At 35.0% G+C, this 25067-nt stretch overlaps 1 protein-coding gene across 1 annotated transcript in view; it reads left to right on the forward strand.

Annotated features, from left to right (window-relative positions):
* The window catches only part of OLA1 (Obg like ATPase 1), a 167656-nt gene that overhangs the window by 30040 nt on the left and 112549 nt on the right, over nucleotides 1-25067 (forward strand). Inside the window, exon 4 of the mRNA XM_030851792.2 lies at nucleotides 835-962. Within this exon, the coding sequence (XP_030707652.1) occupies nucleotides 835-962 (128 nt within the window). The remainder of the gene's footprint in view (nucleotides 1-834; nucleotides 963-25067) is intronic.

Below are 25067 nucleotides of genomic sequence, written 5' to 3' on the forward strand. Positions count from 1 at the left end.
GTCCAGTTCCTGGCACAAAGTATCTGTTGAGTACGTTGGCTCATTCTATGATGATTACCTTGACTTGTATCAGTATACTGTTTAAATGTTCTCTGCTTTTGTGTATGTGTGCATGTGCCAGTATAATAAAATTAATGATATGAGTTTTAGTTTTTAGAGTAACAATAAAAACATCTGTTCTGCTTTAAAATGTTTTCCCTTCATTTTCCTAGGTAAGAAAGTCCTAATTTTTTTTTTTTTTTTTTTTTGCGGTACGCGGGCTTCTCACTGTTGTGGCCTCTCCCATTGCGGAGCACAGGCTCCGGACGCGCAGGCTCAGCGGCCATGGCTCACGGGCCCAGCCGCTCTGCGGCATGTGGGATCTTCCCGGACCGGGACACAAACCCGTGTCCCCTGCATTGGCAGGCGGACTCTCAACCACTGCGCCACCAGGGAAGCCCGAAAGTCCTAATTTTTTTTGCGGTACGCGGACCTCTCACTGTTGTGGCCTCTCCCGTTGCGGAGCACAGGCTCCGAACGCACAGGCTCAGCGACCATGGCTCACGGGCCCAGCCGCTCCGCGGCATGTGGGATCTTCCCGGACCGGGACACAAACCCGTGTCCCCTGCATCGGCAGGCGGACTCTTAACCACTGCGCCACCAGGGAAGCCCCAGAAAGTCCTAATGTTTTAAAAGATTATTTCTTGTTTAAATTTTTTTAATTCATTTGAGAGTCTAATAAACATTGTTCTAGAAAGGAAAGAATTAATTCATGTAACATGTTTGGGAAAGCCATTTGGTTAATAAACAGGTTCTTAGTACTATTTTATATTAAAATCATCTTTTGTTTTTCAGCAAAATTCCTGCTTTTCTAAATGTAGTGGATATTGCTGGCCTTGTGAAAGGAGCTCACAATGGGCAAGGCCTGGGAAATGCCTTTTTATCTCATATTAGTGCCTGTGATGGAATCTTTCATCTAACACGTAAGTACAGTTGTTTATTTAATTGATTGATTTCATTATGATCCGTGTTTTCTTTCCATTATTGTGAAAGTAAAATTAATAAATAATTAATAAAATAAAGTTTGCTTAGCTTCACAAGGTGAATTGTGGATTTGTCTGTTGATTGTGACTTAATGTGATTAAGTATCATCTCCATATGAGAAGGCTTATTCCATAGTAATATGCTGTGTTGCTGTCATTTTGTAATTGAATTTTATCCCATTCTGGATTAGACCCATTGAAAAGTGTTTTTATGCAGAAGTACTTTTGTTGATTGTAAAGGCATTTTGAAATTTTCTTAACTTGTGGAATTTGTCTGCATTTTTGCTTTTCCATGTGTTGTAAAGGCAGAATTGATAGAGGAGGGGATACCGTTACTTCAGAGGAAAGAAAATCATCCAGGTTATTTACTAAAGATGAAAGGATTAAGGAGAGACTATAGATCAGCTAGTCCTTGATGGAGAGAGGGATATAAAGCAGAGAGAAAATAAGTAGAACTATATGTTGGTTTGTGTTCTTTTGACTGTAGAAGTGAACCAAGAACAAAGTAATTCTCTGACAAAATAGAAAGTTTTAGGTTAAGGCTCAGGTCAAGACTGTACTTTATGGTAATAATATTAATAATATTATAATGAGCAAACGAAGGAAACATAAATTAGAGGTGGGGTCTGGTTCAGTGCTTTTGTTTGTTACTGGCCCTTGACAGATAACTATAAACAATTGAGAGTGAGCATTTAGAAAATTTGAGTAATTTTTTGGTCATTTGAATTTAATTAAAATATTGTGCTAGTATTTATGTATGTCTTTTAAAAAATTCATTTGCCTAGTAATTCATTTTTATTGTATTTTACAAAAGCCCATAACAGGTAGTTTGAGAAGTACTGGTCTAGGTAGCTTTACTTGGATGAAGGTTTGGAGACACCTTCTGGAAGGGTTTGGAATGTAGGCAAAGAATAAGGTTATATGTTTGTGTGTGTGGGGTTTCAGTTATGTTGAGTAGTGTTACCTAATGTCTGTACATTGGCGGGAGCCTCTGTTTTCCTGACAGTTTGTTTTTTCACTGGTTCTGGTGACTGATGTGAGAGTTTCAAAGAGAGGGTAGAATCAAGTGTGACAACTGGGTTTCTGGACTGGGCCAATTGAATGACTCTTGATGCTACTCACTGAGATGTTAAATACAGAAGGAGCAGCAAGTCTTGGCAGAGTCAAAGAGTTCAGTTTGGGACAGTTTTTTGAATGTGTACCAGGGACATCCAGATAGGGATGTCTTTAAGGAAGTAGTCTTGATAGGGCAGGTATGACAGGAGGATGGGGGCCAAGAGAACTGAAGGTTGGGGTGTGAGTGATTGAACTGATGTGTGGGATAGAGCTTACCATAGGGTAGCAGTGAAGGTAGGAAAGGACTGAAAAGTGGAAGGATCTATTTCCTGATGAGGTTCAGGACCAGGTATGTTGGCTGTAAGCGGGTGTGTGGTTGAGAGGGATATTTGACTTAAAATTTTCAGAGCTGGAGCAGTTTCGGGTGATGATAAGTTCCTGAGAATAGCCTGAAACCATTCATATATGTAATAAAGTCTTTGGTTTTGTTGTCTCTTGTATAATATTCATCTGATATGTTTTTCTAACCTTTAGGGGAAAAATGAATTTGGTTAGGAGCATACATACTTTATTGTATTTCATTCAGGCTAAAGATATTGTTGTTAAGAAAGGGAAAAAAATCCAGTTAAACTAGGTAACATGCTTTCTTATAGTGATTGATTTGAAATATGTTAAACTGTGAAAATATGCACCTTAGAATTGATGAAATACAGTATATATTATTGTATAGTGCACAGAACACAGAATGATACATTTATAACAAGAATTTTTTAAAAACCTTTGTAGAATTACAGGCAATAACAAAGACTTGAAGAGAATAAAAGGATAAAGTGATTACTTTGAAGCTATGAAAAGTGAGAATTCTTTAATTCCAAATTATGGTATATTTTCATCTTCAACTGGTTATTAAATATGAGTGTGAAATAAAATTTTATCTTTAATATTACTCTTTATAAAGGTTATTTTCTTCAAACGTCTTAAAGTCACCAGAAATGCAGTTCATTTGTTTATTTAATATTCGTTAATTAAATAGTAAATGTTTTTTCTGTTCTGGGTGTTGGAAATATATAGTGGGTAGCAGAATCTAATACAGTTTCTCGTTTTATGAAGCTTCTAGTCTAGTGGTGGAAACAGATATTGATTAATAATGTTAATAAATGTGTAATTACATTATTGTATTTGGACTTAAAAAAAGACGTACTTGTGAATTGTTTACTTATTTGCTTATTATTAGCATGTTTGAAACTTGTTTTATTTCTTTACTTCATTTTAATTTTGGTGTGAAAAATCCATTTTTTATGTTAATATCTTTTAGTTTCTCTATTTTTAAAAATTAATTAATTAATTTACTTTTGGCTACATTAGGTCTTCATTGCTGCTCACGGGCTTTCTCTAGTTGCGGCGAGTGGGGGCTACTCTTTGTTGTGATGCGAGGGCTTCTCATTGCAGTGGCTTCTCTTGTTACGGAGCACGGGCTCTAGGCATGCAGGCTTCAGTAGTTGTGGCACGTGGACTCGATAGTTGTGGTTCGCAGCCTCTAGAGCACAGGCTCGGTAGTTGTGGCGCACGGGCTTAGTTGCACCATGGCATGTGGGATCTTCCCAGACCAGGGATCGAACCTGTGTCCCCTGCATTGGCAGGCGGATTCTTAACCACTGTGCCACTAGGGAAGTCATCTATTTTTGTTTTATACAGTTGGTTTAAACTACTAAGGAAAGGGACAGTGTAGGATGATATGTATTCGTGTGTTCAGGGCACTGTAAAGCTTTTCATTAGAACTTCTGAAAACAGAGAGAAAAAATTTTTAATGGTAAGTTGTGGTTATTACAGAGTTTTAATTTATTAATGTTATGTTTCTCTCCGTTAGTTTGATTCTTAAAGGTTAATTTTCCCCTCACCTTGTTTATTTCCCTTGGTTATTAGATGGATGTAAATATATACCTTGCATCAAAAATTTATACTTGTTTTAAATGTAAATAGTTATTCTGACAGGTTTGTTGGCTTTAAATCTATTTTTTTTAACTTTTAAATCTAGTTATTTTAACAAGCACTCTTTTTAATTGAAGTATAGTTGACTTACAAAATATAGTTTCAGGTGTACAATATAGTGATTCAATATTTTTATGTATTACACTTCATATAAAGATATAAAATACTGACTATATTCCCTGTACTGTACATTACATCCTTGTAACTTACTTATTTTATACCTAGTTGTTTGTACCTCTTAATGACTTTGAATCTTTAGACCACTCTGTTTTATTCATTTGACACATTATTTGTGGAGCTTCTCTTTTTAGTGTGCTAGATTCTAAGGGATGTAATGGTGAGTAAAAAGAAAATGACCCTCCTTTATGGAGTTTACAGTCCAGTGGAGGAGACAGACATTGAATAAATGGTCACATGGACACTAGATGTCATTCTCCAGTTGCGTACAGAGAACAGAGACAGTATGTGTGTGTGTGTGTGTGTGTGTGGTGTTACCTTGAGGAAGTGATGATTTTGCTGAGAGGTAAAGGTTGGGTGAGGGCTAATAAGTTAGCAGCAGGAGGGAAGGAGAGATTGATTATTCAGAGTAAATGGCTTGTTTCAAAGGCCCTAGCACAATGAAGGAATTGTCAGCGTGGATAGGATTAATAACGAGGAGTAGAAGTGATGGAAAAGATCCTGGGAGGTAGCTGGGGATTCACCATGTCCACTATATTAAGGATTTTCTTCTCTGATGACTTAAGTATAAAATTTTGAATGGAGACTTGGGGCAGGGAGGCAGATTAAAGTGTTTACAGGAGTTATTCAGTTGAGTTGCATTTTTAATGTTTTTTTTCATACTTTTGTTTTATTGTATTTTTAAAGTTTTTTTGAGGTCTCATTAAATTTCTTTAATTTTTTATTGAAATATAGTTGATTTATAATGTGTTAGTTTTACGTGTACAGCACAGTGATTCAGTTATACATACATATATACATGTATATATATGTGTGTGTGTGTATATATATATGTGTGTGTGTGTGTATATATATATATATATATATACTTTTTTAGATTCTTTTCCCTTATAGGTTATTACAGAATATTGAGTATAGTTCCCTGTGCTATACAGTAGGTCCTTGTTGGTTATCTGTTTTATGTATATGTTAACCTCAAACTCCTAATTTACCCCTCTCCTCCCACCCCACTTCCCCTTTGGTAATCATAAGTTTGTTTCCTATGTCTGTTGATCTTTTTTTTTTTTTTCAAGTTTCTGAAGACATTTATTTCCAACATAAAGGCAACATTTAACAGTTTGAAAATTCTTGGTCTAAAATTCACGTGACTATAGCTTTGGTCTCACAATCCCTGGTTTTAGAAACTTTTTGCATTGCTCTGTTATCTGTGGGTCTATTTTTGTTTTGTAAATAAGTTCATTTGTATCTTTTTTTTTTTTAAGATTCCACATATAAGCAATATCATATGATATTTGTCTTTCTCTGTCTGGCTTAACTTCACCTAGTATGATAATCTCTAGGTCCATCCATGTTGGTTGCTGCAAATGGCAATATTCTTTATTTACGGCTGAGTAATATTCCTGTGTGTGTGTGTGTGTGTGTGTGTACACACACACACACACACACACACATATATATATATATATACACACACACACATAGATACTATACACTATATCTTCTTTATCCATTCATCTGTTGATGGACATTTAGGTTATTTTTATGTCTTGGCTATTGTAAATAGTGCTGCAGTGAACATTGGGGTGCATGTAGATTTTCAAATTATGGTTTTCTCTAGATATATGCCCAGGAGTGGGATCGCAGGTTCATATGGTAACTCTGCTTTTAGTTTTTTAAGGAACCTCCATACTGTTCTTCATAGTGGCTGTACCAGTTTATATTTCCACCTGTAGTGTAGGAGGTTTCCTTATTCTCCACACCCTCTCTAGCATTTATTATTTGTAGACTTTCTGAGGATGGCCATTCTGACTGGAATGAGGTGATACCTCATTGTAGTTGTGATTTGCATTTCTCAAATAATTAGCGATGTTGAGCATTTTTTCATGTGCCTGCAGTTATTTATCTGAGGTATATATTCCTTTCTTTGGTCTAAGTGTCAAACTGTTTTTGAATGTTGATGATGTTCGAAATAATCATCTTCCTACTTAATTATTCCCCCTTTCCCAAAGTATTTTGAACTTTTGAAATTCTGCAGAAATTATTTCTTGATCCAGATGTGTTACTCTTCAGCTGACTGCTTTTCAGGTTTCTTGAACCATACAGAACATTTTTTTAATGGTTTGCATGATTTAAAAAACTAAAAACTTTTAAAAAGTGGGAATTTCTCCATACTTTTGCCGTGTGGCACCTATGATTTTGGATAAACAACTCTGACTAGATATGGGTATGTTATACATTGCTAGTTATATGTATTAACTATAGAACAGAAATTCTTTATGAATTCATAATTTTCCTTTTTTTTTTTTGTTTTTGCTTTTCCTTACTTGATCATGTCATTGAGAAAGAAAAATAACAGTTCCCAGTGTTTGGGAAAAAATAAATAGAAATTAACATTCTAAAAATTACTTAATGGATTAACTGCTTTTGAAAACAAAACAGATACCCATTATACTTAGTATATATCACTTTTATGGAAAATTTTGTTGTGAAGATTTTGTTTTAAAAAGCTAAATACCGTGTTTGTTTATTTTAAAAGTTTTTTGAAGCAAACTATCCACATTTCCTTAATAGGTTAGTTATTCACATAAGCTGAGTTAGCTTTTTTATGAACCAAAAAAACTAGCCTTCATTCACTTTGAAGCAGAAACGCAGAGGTATGACGTTCAGGATATACTTTTCAAAGTGGTCTGTTAAAAATTAGTTACTGTTTAAATGACATTAAAGATAATAATGAAAGGGAAAATAAATCAGAATCATGTTAGCATAAAGCAACTATTTTATTTTTCTGCTATTTCAGTCTAGTGCCTAGAGTAAAGTGGAACGAATGTGGGTTTTAGAATCAAACCAGTGTAACTGTCAGTTCTTACTTTCTAGCTGTGTAACTGTGCAAAAGTAACACCTTGTCTTTGAACCTCAGTTTTCTCATGTAAAATGGGGATTGTAATACTGTACTTAAAGAATTATTTTGGAGTTTAAATAAACGATCATTCTGTGTGAGTGCAAATAGACTGTTATTTTTAATGCTGCTTCATTGTTTTTCTTGTGAACTTAGATTTTTAATTTCTACATTTTTTTAATTATAAATTAAAAAAAATTGTGGTAAAGTGTTCATAACATAAAATTTGCAGTTTTAACCATTTTTGAGTGTACAATTCAGTGATGTTAAGTACATTCACATGTTGTGCACCCATCACCACCATCCATCTCCAGAACTTTTTCATTTTCCCAAATTGAAACTCTGTATCTATTAAACTGTAACTTCCAATTCCTTCTTCCCCCAGCCCCTGTCAGCCACTGTTCTACTTTCTGTCTCTGAATTTGACTACTCTAGGTACCTCATATGAATGGAATCATACAATATTTATCCTATTGTGACTGGCTTATTTCATGCTTCATTATTTAATTATTTTTTAATTTTTTGCGGTACGCGGGCCCCTCACTGTTGTGGCCTCTCCCATTGCGGAGCACAGCCTCCAGACGCACAGACTCAGCGGCCATGGCTCACGGGCCTAGCCGCTCCGCGGCATGTGGGATCCTCCCGGACTGGGGCACGAACCCGCGTCCCCCGCATTGGCAGGCGGACTCTCAACCACTGCGCCACCAGGGAAGCCCCCTGCTTTATTATTTTTTAACTGCTGCACCATTGTCCACAGTATCAAAGTACCAGAGTTTATTGAATTAGTACTTCCTATTTGTGGGCATTTATTTATTTATTTTCCCAGCTTTATTGAGATATAATTGACATATAACATTGTCAACGTGATGATTTGATATATGTATGTATTGTGAAATGATTACCACAGTACGGTTAGTTAACACATCCATCACATCACATAATTAACATTTTTAGTGTGTGTTGAGAACATTTAAGATTATTCATTTAGCATCTTTCAAGCATGCAATAGAGTGTTGTTAACTATAGTCACCATGCTTTACATTAGACACCAGAACTTAGGCATCTTGTGACTGGAAGTTTGTACCCTTTGACCAGCATCTCCCCATTTCCCCCACCCCAGCCCCTGGGGTCTACTCTCTGTAGCCACCAGTCTACTCTCTCTGTTTCTTTGAGTTTGGCTTTTTTAGATTCCACATGTAAGTGAGATCATACAATATTTGTCTTTCTTTGACTTATTTCACTTAGCATACTGTATGGGCATTATCATTTCTGACTTTTTTTTTTTTTAACAGAGAATGTTGCTAATGGAATTCTTATACAGGTTTTTTTGTTTGTTTTTGGTACATGTCTGGGTATTTCTCTAAGAGATGCCTAGAAGTGTAATTACTAGGCCAATGGGTATATACACTTAGAATTCTATCAGATACATCCAAATTCTCCTCCTTTATCTCCAAGGGGATAATAGTGTTTTAATTTTTTGAATAATTTTAGACAGGTCATATATTGGAATAGGTAAAACATTTACATGGTTCAAAAAGAAAATTGATGTAACATTGGGGTATACATTGAGAAATCTTTTTCCTACTCACATTCTGATTCCTCTGTCTTGCCTTTATAAGTGAGGCATTTATTAGTTTTTTGTGTTATTTTTTAGAGCAAGGCTTGGGGAATTTTTTTCTTTAGTGGGGCAGATAGTAAACATTTTGCTCTGTTGCATGTTCTTTGTGTCTGTGTGTGTTTGCAGCACTTCAAAAAGTGTAACAATCATTCTTAGCTCTAAGGTCATACAAAAATAGGGCACAAGCCTTAGTTCGCTGATCTCTGTTCTAGAGTTTGTTCATACAATGCAGACACATGGGGATATATTATATGTGTCATCTTCGTGAAAATACTTTTATCAGTCTTTTCCTTTGATTTCTTCTATTACCTTTATACTTAGAAAGTTCTTATCCTTCTCATAATCAGGTAAATATTCACAACTGTTTTTTTCTAGTTGATTTTCCATTATTTTTTTTGAGATAGAAAATACAGTAAAGTATAAAATTCACAAATCTGAAGTGCATAGCTGGATGCATTTGTACATGTATATACACTTGTGTAACGACCACATAGATCAAGGTAGAGAACATTTCTGTCACCCTTCCCAGTCAGTTCCCCACTCAGGGTAATCACTGTTCTGACTTACATCATCATTGATTAGTTTTGCTTATTCTTGAACTTCTTATAAATGTAATTGCACATTCTGTATTCTTTTGTGCCTTCCCCCTTTCTCTCGCCATAATGTCTGTGAGATTCATCCCTATTGGGTATATCGATATTGATAATTTGTAGTTTTGTTAAGTTAGAAATTTGGATTTTATCCACTTCATGGATAATATACAGGATTATGTCACTTAGTTAACAGAGTTGATGCTCTATCAACTATGTATGAACACATTCTGAACAGATTTTAGTGGGAAGAAGTTTGGGGCAAAAAGAACTGCCAGGAGGTTCTTATAGTATTTCACGAAAGAAATAATGAGGACTGGATTTCAGAAAACTGTCAGTGACAGTTGAAGGGAAAGCAAATTTGAGAGACTTTGTGAAGAAGGGATAGGCTTTTCTTACATCTCGCGTAAACAGGAGCCTCTTCAAATAAAACTGTTTGCCAAAGATTCAGTGCAGAATAGGGAAAGTGACAATATTATGGGAAGCAAATTCTTTTAAAATTCATATACATGCAGTAACTTGTAACAGGTTTTCTATTTAGAAAAATGATTATTTTTTTCTCTAGGGTTTTGTGAGCCGTATGACTTGTTTTAGAAGCAATGTAACTTCCTATTGTTAAATTTTTAAAGCTTTGAACATGACGAGGCTATTGATTTCACTGAATCCTTAGCTTTTTAAAGCTGGCATTAGAAGTTTTGAAGTGATTTTTCAATAGGAAGCTAAGGTGTTTGTGTGTTATCTGAAGGACAGCACCTTTGGCTCTATCGTTGCACCTACTGTCAAGCTGTTTATAGATAAAACTTGTTAGTTTCTCAGCAGCTACTTAGAGATAAGACCTTGTAGACTGGAAACAAAGGTTCTGTTTTCTGAGGTATGGGACAGTTTTGTTCCCAATTTAGAAACATATAGGAGGTCCAGATTTATAGAACTGCTAATTATAAAGTATGTAATCATTTATAGTTATAGGAAAGAAAATTTCAAATACAACTTGATTATTTTCAGCTAAATTGGTATGTGTTTGCGTGTGCGTGTATTATGTTGGTAGTGATGATGGGAGGGTGGGGTATGTGGTGCCCTGTTCTTTCCAGAGTTCTGTTCTCCAGTTGCTTGTTAAAGGGATAAAATGTAGGGAACCTGGGATGACTATACAGCCAGCATGTTTTTAAACTACCTCTTCAGGGTATGAACAGGCAGTTATGGCATGGCAAGCACTTCAGCATTAACATTATTAGCCTGTCTGAATTGTTTTGGCATTTTATTTTGATGTCCAGAAGAAGAGACGTGATTATTCAGTACCTAGTATGAATTAGGTACTATGGTCGATTCTTTCTAATATATTATTCTATTTAATCTTAACAATTCTGCAGGATTGGTGTTATCCCAGCTGTACAGATGAGGATACTGAGAGAGAGAGGCTAAGCAGTTTTGCTAGGGTACATAGCTAGTATACTGCGCATAGAGTCCATCCTTATTCTCTCTCTTTATTTGGCCGAGCAGCGTGGCTTCTGGGATCTTGGTTCCCCCACCAGAGATAGAACCCGGACCCAGCAGTGAAAGCGCCGAGCCCTAACCACTGGGATGCCAGGGAACTCCCCCATCTTTCTTCTTTAAGTCCTTTTTTCTTTCCAGGTTTTCACCATACCACACTGCTTTTGTACATTTTTAGATCTAAATGTTTAGGATCTGTGGGACTTCCCTGGTTGTCTGGTGGTTAAGACTCTGCTTCCACTGCAAGGGGCATGGGTTCAAATCCTGGTGGGGGAAGTGAGATCCTGCATGCCGCGCGGTGCGGCCAAAAAAAAAAGCGTTTAGGATCTATATAGTAAACATGTTCAAGATCCATGTATTTGTGTGTGTGTGTGTGTGTGTGTGTGTGTGTGTGTGTGTGTGAAAGAGAGAGAAAGAAAATTCAAGTGCTTGGTATACATTGTTTTTCAGAGACTACCTGCTCTGCACAGTAGTGACCTACAGGTATAACTGGAGACTTTTCTGAAGAGACAGGTGCCGTATAGTGATTTTAAAAGAATTAGGTTATAGTTTTATTCTTTTGTTGCCAGGAAATATTATTAAGTACTTACTATGTGCCAGGCTCTGTGCTAAGTGGTTTTTGTGAGGAATTTCATTCAATTCTCAGAACAAGTCAGAAGTAGGTACAGAGGGGTTAGAACATCTGTCCAAGGTTACATAGCTGGTAGATGGTATAGTTGGGAGTAGTACTCAGTAAGGCAAGTCTGACTCCAAAACCTGCACCATTAGCCTTTGTACCAGTGCTGACCAATAGAAATATAATGTGAGCTACGTATCTAATTAAAATTTTCTGATAGCCACATTAAAAAAGTAAAAAGTGAAATTAACTTTAATAACATACATTTAATCTATCAAAAATATTATTTCAGCATGTAGTCAATATGAAAAATTATTGATATATTTTTGGTGCCATGTCTTTGAAATCTGGTGTGTAATTTATACTTAGAGCACATCTCCGTTTGGACTAGCCACATTTCAAGTATTTTATAGCCTCATGTGGCTAGTGGCTATAGTATTAGATAGCTCAGCTCTACACTATATTCATAGAAAGAAATTTGAAGAGATACATCAAACTATTCATAGGTTTTTGGGAGAATAGAATTGGGATGGAGAGAGAGGTGGGTGACTTTCCTTTTTAGATCCTTGGCTTTTTAAAAAGTGAGCATGTATTACTCTGATTTTTAAAACATGAGGAATTTTCTTATTTAAATACCAATATAAGGTATGCACAAATGATTCAAATAAAATTCTCAGGAGTTCTGTATTAAATTAAGGAGAAGATGGCTTTGGCTTAGAATGCTGTGATTCAGGAGTTGTCAGTGATCTTCTGCCATCTCTGTAAAATGTTTGATTTTTAAGCTGGACTAATCAAATTAGTTCTGCCAGGATGATTTAGTTAAGAATTTTACTCTCAGGTAACTAAATTAGTGGGTTCTGTTGTTAAAGAAGTACTTCATTGAGAGCTCCCACACATTATATTTGTATGGTCTGTTCTGCCATAAAAATACTTGCGTTTCACAGGGAGATCAGCTTGGTGCTTTGTGACCACCTAGAGGGGTGGGATAGGGAGGGTGGGAGGGAGACGCAAGAGGGAGGAGATGTGGGGATATATGTACACGTATAGCTGATTCACTTTGTTAGAAAGCAGAAACTAACACACCATTGTAAAGCAATTATACTCCAATAAAGATGTTAGAAAAATAATTTATACAACATCTATACTGCATAATATTTTGCAGTCTTTAAAAATGTTAATGTAACTCTGTGGTCATTGAATGAAAATACCATCACCATATATTATTACATGCAGACATAAGACTGCGAAAGAACATTTATAATGTGATCTTATTTTTAGTAAAATACAAACACATAGAAAATCTGCAAAAATATATGCAAAAATGCTAGCAATAGTTACATTTTGTTAGAGGGAATATAAGTAATTTTCACTGCTTTTTTTCCTGCCTTTCTGTTGTCACAAATGTTCTCAAACTAAATATATTCTGGCCAGGTATTGTTTTGTAATTAGAAAAATAGCCTGTAAGCCTGGTTTTATTTTGAAAGAAAAGAAAGATAATGTAGTTCTGAAAATTAATTTTGATTATTTTCAAAAATATTTTTCTCTGTTTGAATCTTTAGCAGACAAAAAACCCCTGTTAAGTAATTTAGAAGGAAAACAAAATGAAAGAATTTCATAGAGTAAAAATACCTAAGATTTTCCAGTTTTATTTTATTTTGTTTACATTATATACTAATTCCACATTCCATCACTCCCTTTTTCTTTCATGTTTTCCACAAATCCTACTGTCTCTGTCACCTTTAAGTGAATACATTTTGGGTAAGAAAAAATATGTGCATTTCTAAGATACCTTACTGTTACGTAGTGAAAGTGTGTGTGTGTGTGTGTGTGCGCGCGTGTGCGTGCGTGTGTGTGTGTGTGTGTGTGTGTGTTGAGGGGAGAAGAGGAGGCTGTGGGGAAGTCAGGACTGCCTTTATACCTTTTTGTTCTAATAACAAACTAATTCCTTTTTGTGCAGGTATCTCTTCCCCCATTCCATGTATTCTTGGTAAGGCGATATTATCCAGCTTCCTCCTTCTACCCTGGGAGGTTGTGGGAGCTTTATCTGTGCCCTTGCCAGGTAGAGCCAGGAATTGGCCCCCTAACCTGAGCTGGGCTTTGAACGATGAAAAGATTGGGTTAAGGTCATTGAGAGCTCATTATTTCATTTCATCTGGGTTTTTTTCCCCCCAAGAGTAAGAATGATAATAGGAAAAGAAGCATAGTCTTCTAAATAGATTCTTAACATTTTTATTGTCTTTACACCAGTTGTTTTAATATGCCCAGTGCAGTCCTCTAAACAAAATTCCTTTGTTAATTTGTCAAAGCAAAGGGAAACCCTTGCTAGCCATGCCAGCCCATTGTTGTTTGAGATATGATCAGTAGCCATCTACTTGATATCAAAAAGTATTCCCTTAAAATAGATTGAATTATATGCAATTTAGGTACAAAAACTTGTGCTTTAGAAAAAAATTAGTGTCATTCCATAGTCCACATAAAATTGTAAGTTAATTATGTATTTATCCTCACCCCCTTTCCATCATCTCTAATAAGAAGGCAGTTTTGGTTTTATCAGATTTCACTCTATTTCTTTTCTTTTCTTTAAAATCTGAAAGGATATATGCTTATTTTCTTCTCCTGATTACAGGGAGGAATTTAGTTTCTATTTGAATTTACTTTCCAATGTTTATTTTCCTTAAAAAAAGGAGTCTACGTCAGTAAGTAGAATATTTCCATTTAGGGAATAATTGCTAATTGTAGTTCGATTTTGATGTCATTTCTTTTTATTTTGAAAGATCTCTGCAGTTTTATAATTCTTAGGAAGTGTGTCTGTCATTCCCCCACACCCCAGGATGATTTTAAACCCTTGACTGATTTTACTTCTCTTTTGGGCTTACCCTTCTCAAACTGGGCAGACAAGTTCTTACGGGATAGAATTAAGATTAATCTATGTAGATGATTTCTGTGCAGATGGTTAGAATTTTTGGCCAGGAAAAATAAAGCCTTATCCTTTCTCCTTTGTTATCAATGGCAGACGCGTCTTCACTCAGTTTTGTATTGCAGTTACTCTATATCTGTTTAAATTTCATATGCCTAAATTGCTTAGTTAGAGCTTTAACAGTAAGATTCCAGAGGGCTCCTATAGTTTTGTTGCCTGTGTTTGCTAAAAAGGGATGAAGGTAACATTGATGGAAGAAATAGGTTTTAAGTTGCCTTTCTAGTTGTAACCCTCAAGGCACTACCACTTTATTGAACTGCTAAATGAGAAGGTGAAAAGGCTTTCATTTAATTGCCATCCCCCCTTTTAGGTTAAGTTAGGTGTTTATATGTTTTGTAAATCACCTTTAATTACCATGAACATAAATTACTGTTTTTCAAGAGACCACCTCCCCCCTTCCTCATAAGCACGTCATTTAAGAGTTTAAAATGAGTCACGCATTTTTGCCTAAACACAAATTGCCAATATAAAGCTGTCTTTGATTGTATCCTAAAATAATGGGTTTTTTTTCCTTTGGGTCCTGTAATTTTCTTTTTCAGCAGTATTTATTAAATTAATCTAGTATTGGATTGCAGTAAACAATCTGACCAAAAAACATATGTTTCCTTTGTTTCTTCGGTACAAATTCAATGGGTTAAGTAATTATGCAGTGGTTCTCATCTACATATACAATGCATTCTAATAATCAACTTCTGTTTACTGTGGAAATAATGCAGCAGTAGGAAACAGTTCCTTCTAGTTTGCATTGTAATATTGTATACATTGTAATGTTGTATGCAGTAATCTACTAGCTGTTTACAATTTAATTGCTTGAACATATCCTCATATTCATGGTGGTCTTATATCTACTTTAGGTGCTTGAGGCGTTCTCATTTTTTTTCTAGATTGTCTTTTCAGACATGTTTTAGAGGTCTCCTTTCCTGTCCTCTGCTCAAAATAGCAACTATATGGATTCTTTTTAAAACTCTTCTCTCACTAACGAGTTGAAATCACTCAGGGATGGAAGGGCAACTTCTAAGGTCCTGGAGAGTCTCTTGATCTTTTAAACATTAAATTTTGAAGCACATTTTTCTTAGTTGTCAGAACATTGTCATTATGTTAAGTTAAAAATGTAAGTTTGAGACTGATTTGGTTTTGAAAACCAGTGTATTCATTGTTATACTTGACTTGCATGAATGAAATCAGATGAACACTTGTTTTTTATCACAGTGTGAGTCTTCAATTTCCTCATAACTTGTCCCTCTGCAGATTTGACATTGACACCCATAACCGCCCATTGTGGACCTGATACAGTTTTCCTGCATCAGTGACTTAAAATTTTGAGGTTACGGGTTGCCAGCCGAGGCAGTTGAGGGAAAGGCAGGGCTTCCTCTAAGGGCTGTAGGTTGTGTAGCAGCACTAGTCCTTTGGAACTGGAAGATTCCTCTTCTCTCCACTGGTGAGGTCAAGGTGTCTCCTCAGAACCCCCAGGCTGCCCGTGAACCTGGAATTATCTTGTCCAGGTCTGTGACGTCTCCTTCCTGGTGCATCTTCTCCTCCCACCCTAACCCTGTCTTTGCTGTCCTTGCTCCCAGTGTAGGAGGGAGGAAGGAACGTTGCCTGGCTGGCCTGGATTTGACTGACTCAGTTCTTGCCATTGGGACCTAAAGAAGACCCCGTTGTTCCACCAGACGTTTAGATATTTTGCACATCACATAGGAAAAGAGTTGGGTCAGGTGAAGGTGGTTTTGTTCCTCTTCCCCCTTCCCTGAGTTGAAAGGGACAACTGTGTCCACCTTCTCTTTAGGCCAGTTGTGAAGGTCTTCTCTTGTATGCCAGGGTGTCAGATGGATAGAACTGAAACAATGGTTATACATTAATTTATAGCTTTCTGAGAATAGTGTTCTCCCTCACCCGCAACTAAATTTATTGTTCACATTTTAATAAAGCTTTAGTGTGAAAATGTAGGGGGTTGAATGTACTCCACCCATTTTCCTAATTTGTTTTTTCCATTTTTGTATATTCAGACTGAATTCTGATTTGTGTATTATGAGTAAAATGTTTGGGAAAAAACTAATTTAAATTATTTTGAATACAATTTTTAAAAACAATTGAAACATTGGTATATTAAGGGTTACAGTCAGACCAAGTGCTGATATTTTATTTTAAAGAACTGAGGAAAATAAAGCCCCATTAAGGAACTTTACTGCAGGTTTTGATTTTAAATATAGAACCCCAGTCTTATTATAATCACCATTTAGATATGATCTGCTATTTATAAACTCATGGTTGTATTAATAGGAAGGAATCAGTTGAGTAACAGGGAAAGGAATTTATTGAGTTAGGAGGAGGCGCTTTACAGTGCTCTCATTTGATTCTCCCAAGAACCCTATGAGTTAGATCTTATTAGCCCATTTTAGAAATGAGGAAACTGAGTCTCAGGGAGTTTAAATAACTTTGGAAAATCACACAGCTACTGAGTGGCAGAGTGAAGATTTTTAGCAAAACCCATACTTTAATTGCTACCCTATGTTTACTTCCTAAAGCTATTTTATTGCTTAAAATTATATCATAAAATATTTTTCTTGTTTTAGAATAGCTTTAATATTAATAATTTTTAATGAGAGGATAATATTGTCAGTGATCTATGATTTATCATTTCCTAGATACTGAATATGTTTTCAGTTATTCTACTATGATAGATAACTCTCAGTGAGTGAATATTCATGTCTTTTTGCCTTTATTGTATTATTTGCTTAAGAAATATTTATTGGAGAGAAATTAATGAATCAAAGGATACACTTCTTTTACATTTCATTTCTTGCTAGCCATTGCCATGTTGATTTTCAATAGGGTTTCTTGAATTTGCTTTTTGTAGAGATTACCATACCCCATTTAACCAACTGTAAATACCCGTTGTACAGCGTATATTGGGAACAACTTAAAGTGTACATAAATCAGTGAAATAAGATTACATGGTAACTATTTACCCTATGGAGAGTAAAGGGGAAAAGCTGAGTGACTTTGATAAGAAAACAGTTGGCGAAGCCCCAAGAGTGGGACTGTTCCTAGAGAACAGTTGTTGGAAGAGAATGGAGGAGCTTGAACGCACTGGAATTTACCAGGGGATTGGTTTGTACCTGGTTTGCTTTTCTTGGCAGGGTTTTGTGGTTAATCTCTGAGTTAAATTTGATGTAAATTAAGACCAGACTATAATTTGAATTTGAATCCTTCTTTGTTATAATCCGTTTTTGTTCTTTCTGTCAGCCTTTCTTTGCTAACATTGTAATTCGTGGATGAGAATTTTAAAGTTTGCTTCGTTTGACTTGAGAGGCATTAGGAGACTGGCATATTTTACTTGCAAATAGAAGATTTAGACTGAGTATTTACATAGAAGGATTATGTTATAAGCATCACTATGTTTTTTCACTAAATGACTTGTTAGGTAATATTTTATTAGGAAATAAATGAAGGAAACAAAGTTAATGTTATTTCAGATGGTATACTTAACCCTGGTGTCTGTGAAAATATATGTACATATTTATATATTGTATTTTCCTATCATTTTTGATAACTGTCCCATACCAGCTAAGGCAGAGTGGTAGCTAATCTTTACTGGACTGATGATGATATCCCTTGACAGTGGTGGAAGGAACTGTTCTGCCCAGCATTTTCCTGTCATCTCCTTTCTTTCCCTTTACATGACATGAAGAATTACAAGTACTATTACCAGAAGCTTTATTTATTGAGGATTAATATGTTATAGGCAGCATCTGAAAGCTTTATTATTACATCTGTTACCTCATTTAATTTTTCACAAGGTTTACTTGAAGTATGCACTACTATTCCCATTTTACATACTAGAGAAACAATTAGAGAGGTTAAATAACTCAGGTTAGTAAATGGCAGAACTGGAAGTTGAATTTGGGCTCTTTGATCTAAAGCCCTTCCTTTTAACCATTATCTCATGTGATGTGTACATTTTTAGTTAAATTGACTATAAATGGTCCCATGTTTCAAGTCTTTAGTCTCCTTTGCCTTAGAACCTAGTTATTTCAAGGAAATCTTCACATTCTGTTTTTGAACAAAGTACTCATGGTAATTACTTTGAGGTTCACAAGCATTTCTTAGGGATAGAGTTCAGAGGGAAAGAGAGATCTCGTTTAGTCAGAGAAGTTGTGATTTTGCTTGGTTCGTAAAGATAGATGTTTTGTGTGGGTTTCTTTGAAGGTGATTTATGTATGGTAAGGGAAATACGGTTGGAAAGTGCATGCTTACTGTTTATTAGCATCAATGTATCAGTATTTTATCTGGACTTTAAAAAATGTATTTAAAGGTTACAGGATCTTATTTTTACTAAATAAGAATTCCATTGAAACACTTTTCTGACTTGAGCTTTTTCCCCCCTCTTGGGCATTTGGGTGGAATACAAAAAAATGGGATATATTGGCATTTTCCTAGGATAAAGTTGGCACAATAGTGAGATGGTTCATTGGCATCCTCTAAAGGCGATTGGTGATACTTTTTGGATCTCTTTTGATACCACACTAGTAGTCTTTGATAGTTTTATGCTATCTGGTATGATATGAAGGATGTTCCTGGCTTATCTCTTCTATTTCCTGCCCCAGGTCTGGAAACAGCACAGTGTCCAAAGAATGCTGGTTCCTTTTTCTAACTGCTGTAGTTTTTCTCACTCAGCTATCTCTCTTTATATCCCCTAGAGAAATTCATTTTTTTAAAAAAGAATGCAATTTTTCCAGCCACTTGTCTCCATGTGGAAAGGTGGAAAATTATCTTTAAGAGAGTGGGGATTAATAACCTCTAAAGCAGCAGTTCTCAAACTTTTTGGTCTGAAGACTCTTTTATATTCTTAAAATTATTAAATATACCGAAAACTTGTGTTTATGTAGGTTAAGATCAATCAATATTTACCATATTAGAAATTTAAACTAAGACTAAAAAATTTCTTCTTAATGCATTTTAAAATAACAGTGATAAACCCATTATATGTTAACATATTTTTGAAAAATAATTATATTTTCTAAAACAAAATATTTAATAAGAGTGGGATTATTTTATATTTTGCAAATCTCTTTAATATCTGGCATAATAGAGGATAGCTGGATTATATTTGCTTGTACACTTAATTTTTTGCAATATGTTGATTTGGGTGAGTTGAAGAAAATCTGGCCTTATACAGATATGTGGTTTGAAAAAGGAAGAGTACTTTAATAACCATTTCAGATAATTGTGAATATTATTCTTTGATACTACATCAAAGCTTGACAAATAGAAATTTCTTAAAAGTTAATTGAAATGTAGAATCTTCAACTATAGCAATGGACTCTTTTTCTCTCACATTAAAGTCCATTGGTCTATTTTGTACTTTGAATGACTCTCCTACCCATGCATGCCTTGAGTCATTTGGAGAATACCAGTTCTCAGTGAGTGATGCAGATCTTTTAAATTATGACACATTTTATTATACAACAGCACAAAATCACGTATGTTAATATCACCACAGATCTCATAAGAAAAGTCTTTAAATATTGGGAAGCTGTCCGGTGCTTTGTGACCGCCTGGAGGGGTGGGATAGGGAGGGTGGGAGGGAGGGAGACGCAAGAGGGAAGAGATATGGGAACATATGTATATATATAACTGATTCATTTTGTTGTAAAGCAGAAACTAACACACCATTGTAAAGCAATTATACTCCAATAAAGATGTTAAAAAAAAATATTGGGAAGCTGTCAAGGTCATGGTGGCAGTTACAAGTTTTCCAAAATTTTAATTTTAATTTGAAAGCCTGAATTTTATCGTTTATAATAAAATGGCTGCCATATACTAAAGATTAAATAACCATGGTTTGAATGTCAGTTGTTCTTTCGAGTAGAAATGGTGCTCCATGGAAAAAGTGGCTAGTTCAGCTGGCAATTCAAATGCTTTTCCGTGACAACTATTGTACTTTGGTATGTAGCAGAAGTGTTTTATGTGTACTTCTGTGTCCTTACCCAGCATATTAAAAAGATGTGTACCCAAAGCTGAGATTTAATAAAATTAATAATTTTTACTCTCATTAAGGACATTGTTAAGTGAAACTTGATTACTGTTTTTGTATGTGTGTGTGAAGTAAACAATGATTATTAGTACAGTTTGGCATCACTACCTTGATTCATGCTAACATCCTGGTAGTTCTTAGCATTGATTTTGTACCATGACTACAAATGTCAACACAGTGAGAAAAACCAATAGCATCTTATTATTATTATGACATAATGCTTTAAACTTGCACACCCCTCAGGGGTCCATGGACCACACTTTGAGAACCACTGTTCTAAATTCTTTGAAAATGCCCAGAAGTCTTCGTTAGTCTTTATGAATCTACCTACATCTTTTGTTCATACAACCTGGATTTCTTCAAGTTCCACTGTTCCAGGTACATGTAAGTAATTTATCACTCAACTTTATCATTTTCGTTTTGCGAGCATCACATACAAAAGTTTACTGCAGATGTGCAGATGTTCAGCTACTTGGTCATTTGAAAGGGCTTTGAATAATAGACATTGTGTATATCAGCCTACAAATGAATATTTGTATGTAAATATTTGTGTGTAAATAAATTGGATGTTACATATATATCCTAGAATTAAACAGTTGTAATGTGAATTTTAGAGATAATTCAGTATTCCTTGGTTGTATTGATATTAATGTGACTCTAAGGGATGTCGTAGATCACACTTGCCTGTTTATTTTTTCCTCATTTTTTAGTGACTTAAGTCTACCCTCTCCATCCCCAGTTGTTGCTCTTTAAACTAGAACAGTTAAAATCATTTAAGACGAATAAGGATCCTTTGTGTACAGGAATATTTGGGAGTAGGAGAAATCTTTTAATCATAATCCATTCCTAATCAAATCTTTTTCTGTGATTAGTTCATTGCAATGGCAGAATTGGGGTAGTGAGTATGTCTTAAACTTGAAGTTTTATTTCATTCTACTTTGCCTTATTCTCTTTTAAGAAACAACATCAAAAACAACATAGCTTCTAGTGCTGCAGTAAAAGTTTAGATTTTTAGGTTGGGTGGTGGTGGTAGTGAGGAATGCTAGTCATTTTGGACACCGCCGTCTGTTTCACTTTTCTCCATCAATGAGAAAACACCTCTAACACTGATAGCTAATTAGGCCTAAAGAGCTTGGGTGTTTGTTTCTTGCTTTTATGGGGAGGTTTTGGTCCAGCACTGAATAATAGTACTCCAATATCAACTAATAAGAATAGATTTTTTAAAAATTTTGAAAATATTTTAACCTGTTACTAAACTATGAAATACACTGGTAATATATTAACACATTGGCAATATATTAATATACTGTCTCATATAAATACTTTTAGCCCAGTATTAATCCTAGTTTGTCTGGTTCAACGTCTTTTTTATGTTGGGAATACTGTATTTCCCTGTAGAAGAAACCTTTTGGCTATTCAAAGATTAAAACAGATATTCTGGCAAAACATTATAAAAATGTTGATTATGAACAATTTAAGAGCTTCACTTCAGTATTTTCTTTTTATAAGCCACCTGTTGTCTTATGTGCCTAGTGTATACATTTGAACAAAGTGCTCATCACTTGTCAGCCATCAGTGGCAGCATAGAAATTACTTGTGGTACTTGCTTTGCAAGAAGTTCTTTTGTATTTGTGACATCAGCTTTGTTTTATACAATTAAAGTATTACACGCTAGAATAATCTAAATTGCAACCACTAAACGGTGATTTAATTCTTCTTGCCTTGAACTGAATTTGTTTACTGATTATATGTAGCTATTGACTACTGTTTAACATGACAGATTCATAAAAATTTCCCCCCATTTTGATAGCAAATAAGGTGGTTATATTATTAAAGGTTTTTCTCAATTTAAAAATTTGCCTTCAATAAATATTACATAAAGGGATAACATGTTGAAAACCCTGCGTGTGTGGATAATCCTTCTCATATGATTTGATTTTCAAATGAAGTTTAATACTTCTGATATGATATATTCATGATCACTTTAATAGTATTGTTCTAATTTTTAAATTCCCAGTTAAAAGTGTTTGCAGTCATTTTTATTCATTTTCTTCTGTTAAAAAAGAACAAAGTATAACTGTTTGATTAAGACTTAAGATTGATACTAGAATAAATATTTAGACTGTTAGATAACTTCTCTTATACTTACAGTAACATTAACTCTACACAGCAATCTGGATGCTTAGATAACTTTACCAGTGGATTTTAAGTAATCTGAATATTTCCTTTTTGTTGTCTTGTTAATAGTCCTGGTTATAATTTTTTAAAATAAGTTAACAGCACTAATACATTGACATTATTTAAAATGACAAATATTTTATCCAGATCATTTTTTTAGTGAACAGATTTCAGAACTAATGGAATAAAATTACTCACTTAAAGCAAATTTATCTTGTATTTTGTATAAAGCTTAGGTAGGAATGCCACTATTCAGTTATATTATAAAGGTAAAGTATAGTATAAATACATTTTCCAAGGTAGCCAGTGGTATATTTCTGCAATATAATTGGCTTCCTACACCTTGACAATAGTTTGTATACAGAAACTCTACATGAACTACTACAGAAAACTACTCACAAATAAGACTTTTTTGTTCTTTTCAGAAACAGTCTGAAACTAAATGGGAACTTTATGTTTGCAGGAACAAAATTTGGAATTTCTTTTTTACTGCATGGTTGCTCTGATGTAAATGATGTAATATAGTGGACATTAGTATATAAGTAAATGATCAAATGAGTCATAAGATGGAACATCTGCCTCAGAAGCCCTTTCAGACAGCATAAGCTATGCCGTTGAAGTCTCTAATCAGTGCATCTGTCCCTGAGACTTCAGTGGTGCAAGGATAGTTTTCTATTTTGGATTAGTTACTATATGAAGACAGTATATTAACAATTTTTTTTTTGATGCATGCAACTGGAAAATTTGTGCCTGTGATATCTGAATAAAAAATTAACAGTGATTTTTTTAAAGCATAGTAATAATTAAGGGATGGCAATGAACATATAAACTTTTACTTTTACCTGCCTTAAAGTGGTTATTTATGATAGGATTTTACATTGCAGACCCGTAGATGCTTACTGGAGGAAATTTTCTTGCAAATACTGATGTTACAACAGGAGAGAAATCCAGATGGAACCTGAAGCACAGCAGGATTCAGAAAAGATATTTAACTAAAACAGAAGCCTGTATTTTGGGTCCATTCTGAGCTGGAGAATTCCTATAGTTTTAAAATTGCCACCAGAGAGAGTTGGGATGGCGGGGGGAGGAAGGGTGGGCAAAGGAGGGAGGGTATGTGCATGTTCATGTGTTTCATACAAAGTAAAAACTTCTAACCAAATGCACTGTAGAATACCAGATGATGATAATGACATACAGAGAATTGTGGTATATGTATGTGTATTTTATTCTTATAATCAACAAGCCACAGAAGATGAATTCTTATGATCATATTTAATTTTACTAAAGGATATGATCTAAAGTAGAAGTCTGCCTTCTTCCCTTAGAAAATTTATACTTAGCCATTCAATTAATCCTTTTTAACAATAGAGAAACAAGTGTAATTAGAGTAGGGTTTTTTTTTTTGTTTGTTTTTTGTTTTTTTGCGGTACGCGGGCCTCTCACTGTTGTGGCCTCTCCCGTTGCGGAGCACAGGCTCCAGACGTGCAGGCTCAGCAGCCATGGCTCACGGCCCCAGCCGCTCCGCGGCATGTGGGATCTTCCCGGACCGGGACACGAACCCGTGTCCCCTGCATTGGCAGGCGGACTCTCAGCCACTGTGCCACCAGGGAAGCCCCAATGAAAATTTTTTTTAAAATGAAGGAGAAATAGTTTTTCTTAGCCAAACAAAAACTAGGCATTCATTGACAGCAGATTTACTGTATAAGAAATGTTAAAGCAAGTTCTTCAAGCAGGAGGAATATGATCTACCCAAACTTAGATCTACATAAAGACCACTGGACATAGAAAAAAAAGTTATTACTTATTTTTAATTTATTTGAGATAAAGGTCAGCAAACTTTTTATATAAAGGGCTAGACAATATTTTAGGTTTTAAGAGCCATACACTCTTGTGTCTACTCAGCTCTGCCATTGTAGTGTGAAATATATAAGTGAATGAATGTGGCTGTGTTCTAGTAAAACAATTTCTAAAAACAGGCAGAGGGTTAGAGTTGGCCCATGGGCTATCGTTGGCTCATCCCTGCTCTAACAGTTAACTGACTATCTAAGACAAAAGTAGTATTATATGTTTATAGCATTTATAAAAGATATGACAATAGCATAAAAGATGGAAGAAAGGAATTGGAAATATAATATTTCTGTAAGTCCTTGTACTACACATGAAATGGTATAATATTTGAAGGTGCCCTCAGATTAATTAAAAATGTGTATTGGACAACCACTAAAAATTTTGAAATAAGGGCATAAATAATAAATCTATGGAAGCAATGCAATGGACTTGTAAACAATCCTCAGCATAAGAGAAGTTAGAGAAAGAGGAATAAAGAAAGAATAGATGGAACAAATAGAAAATAGTAAGATGGTAAATTTTAATCTAGTCATATCAGTAATCACGTTAAACGTGGATAGTCTAAACCAGGGAAT

This window comes from Globicephala melas, chromosome 7, assembly GCF_963455315.2.
Source record: "Globicephala melas chromosome 7, mGloMel1.2, whole genome shotgun sequence".
NCBI classification, from domain to species: domain Eukaryota; kingdom Metazoa; phylum Chordata; class Mammalia; order Artiodactyla; family Delphinidae; genus Globicephala; species Globicephala melas.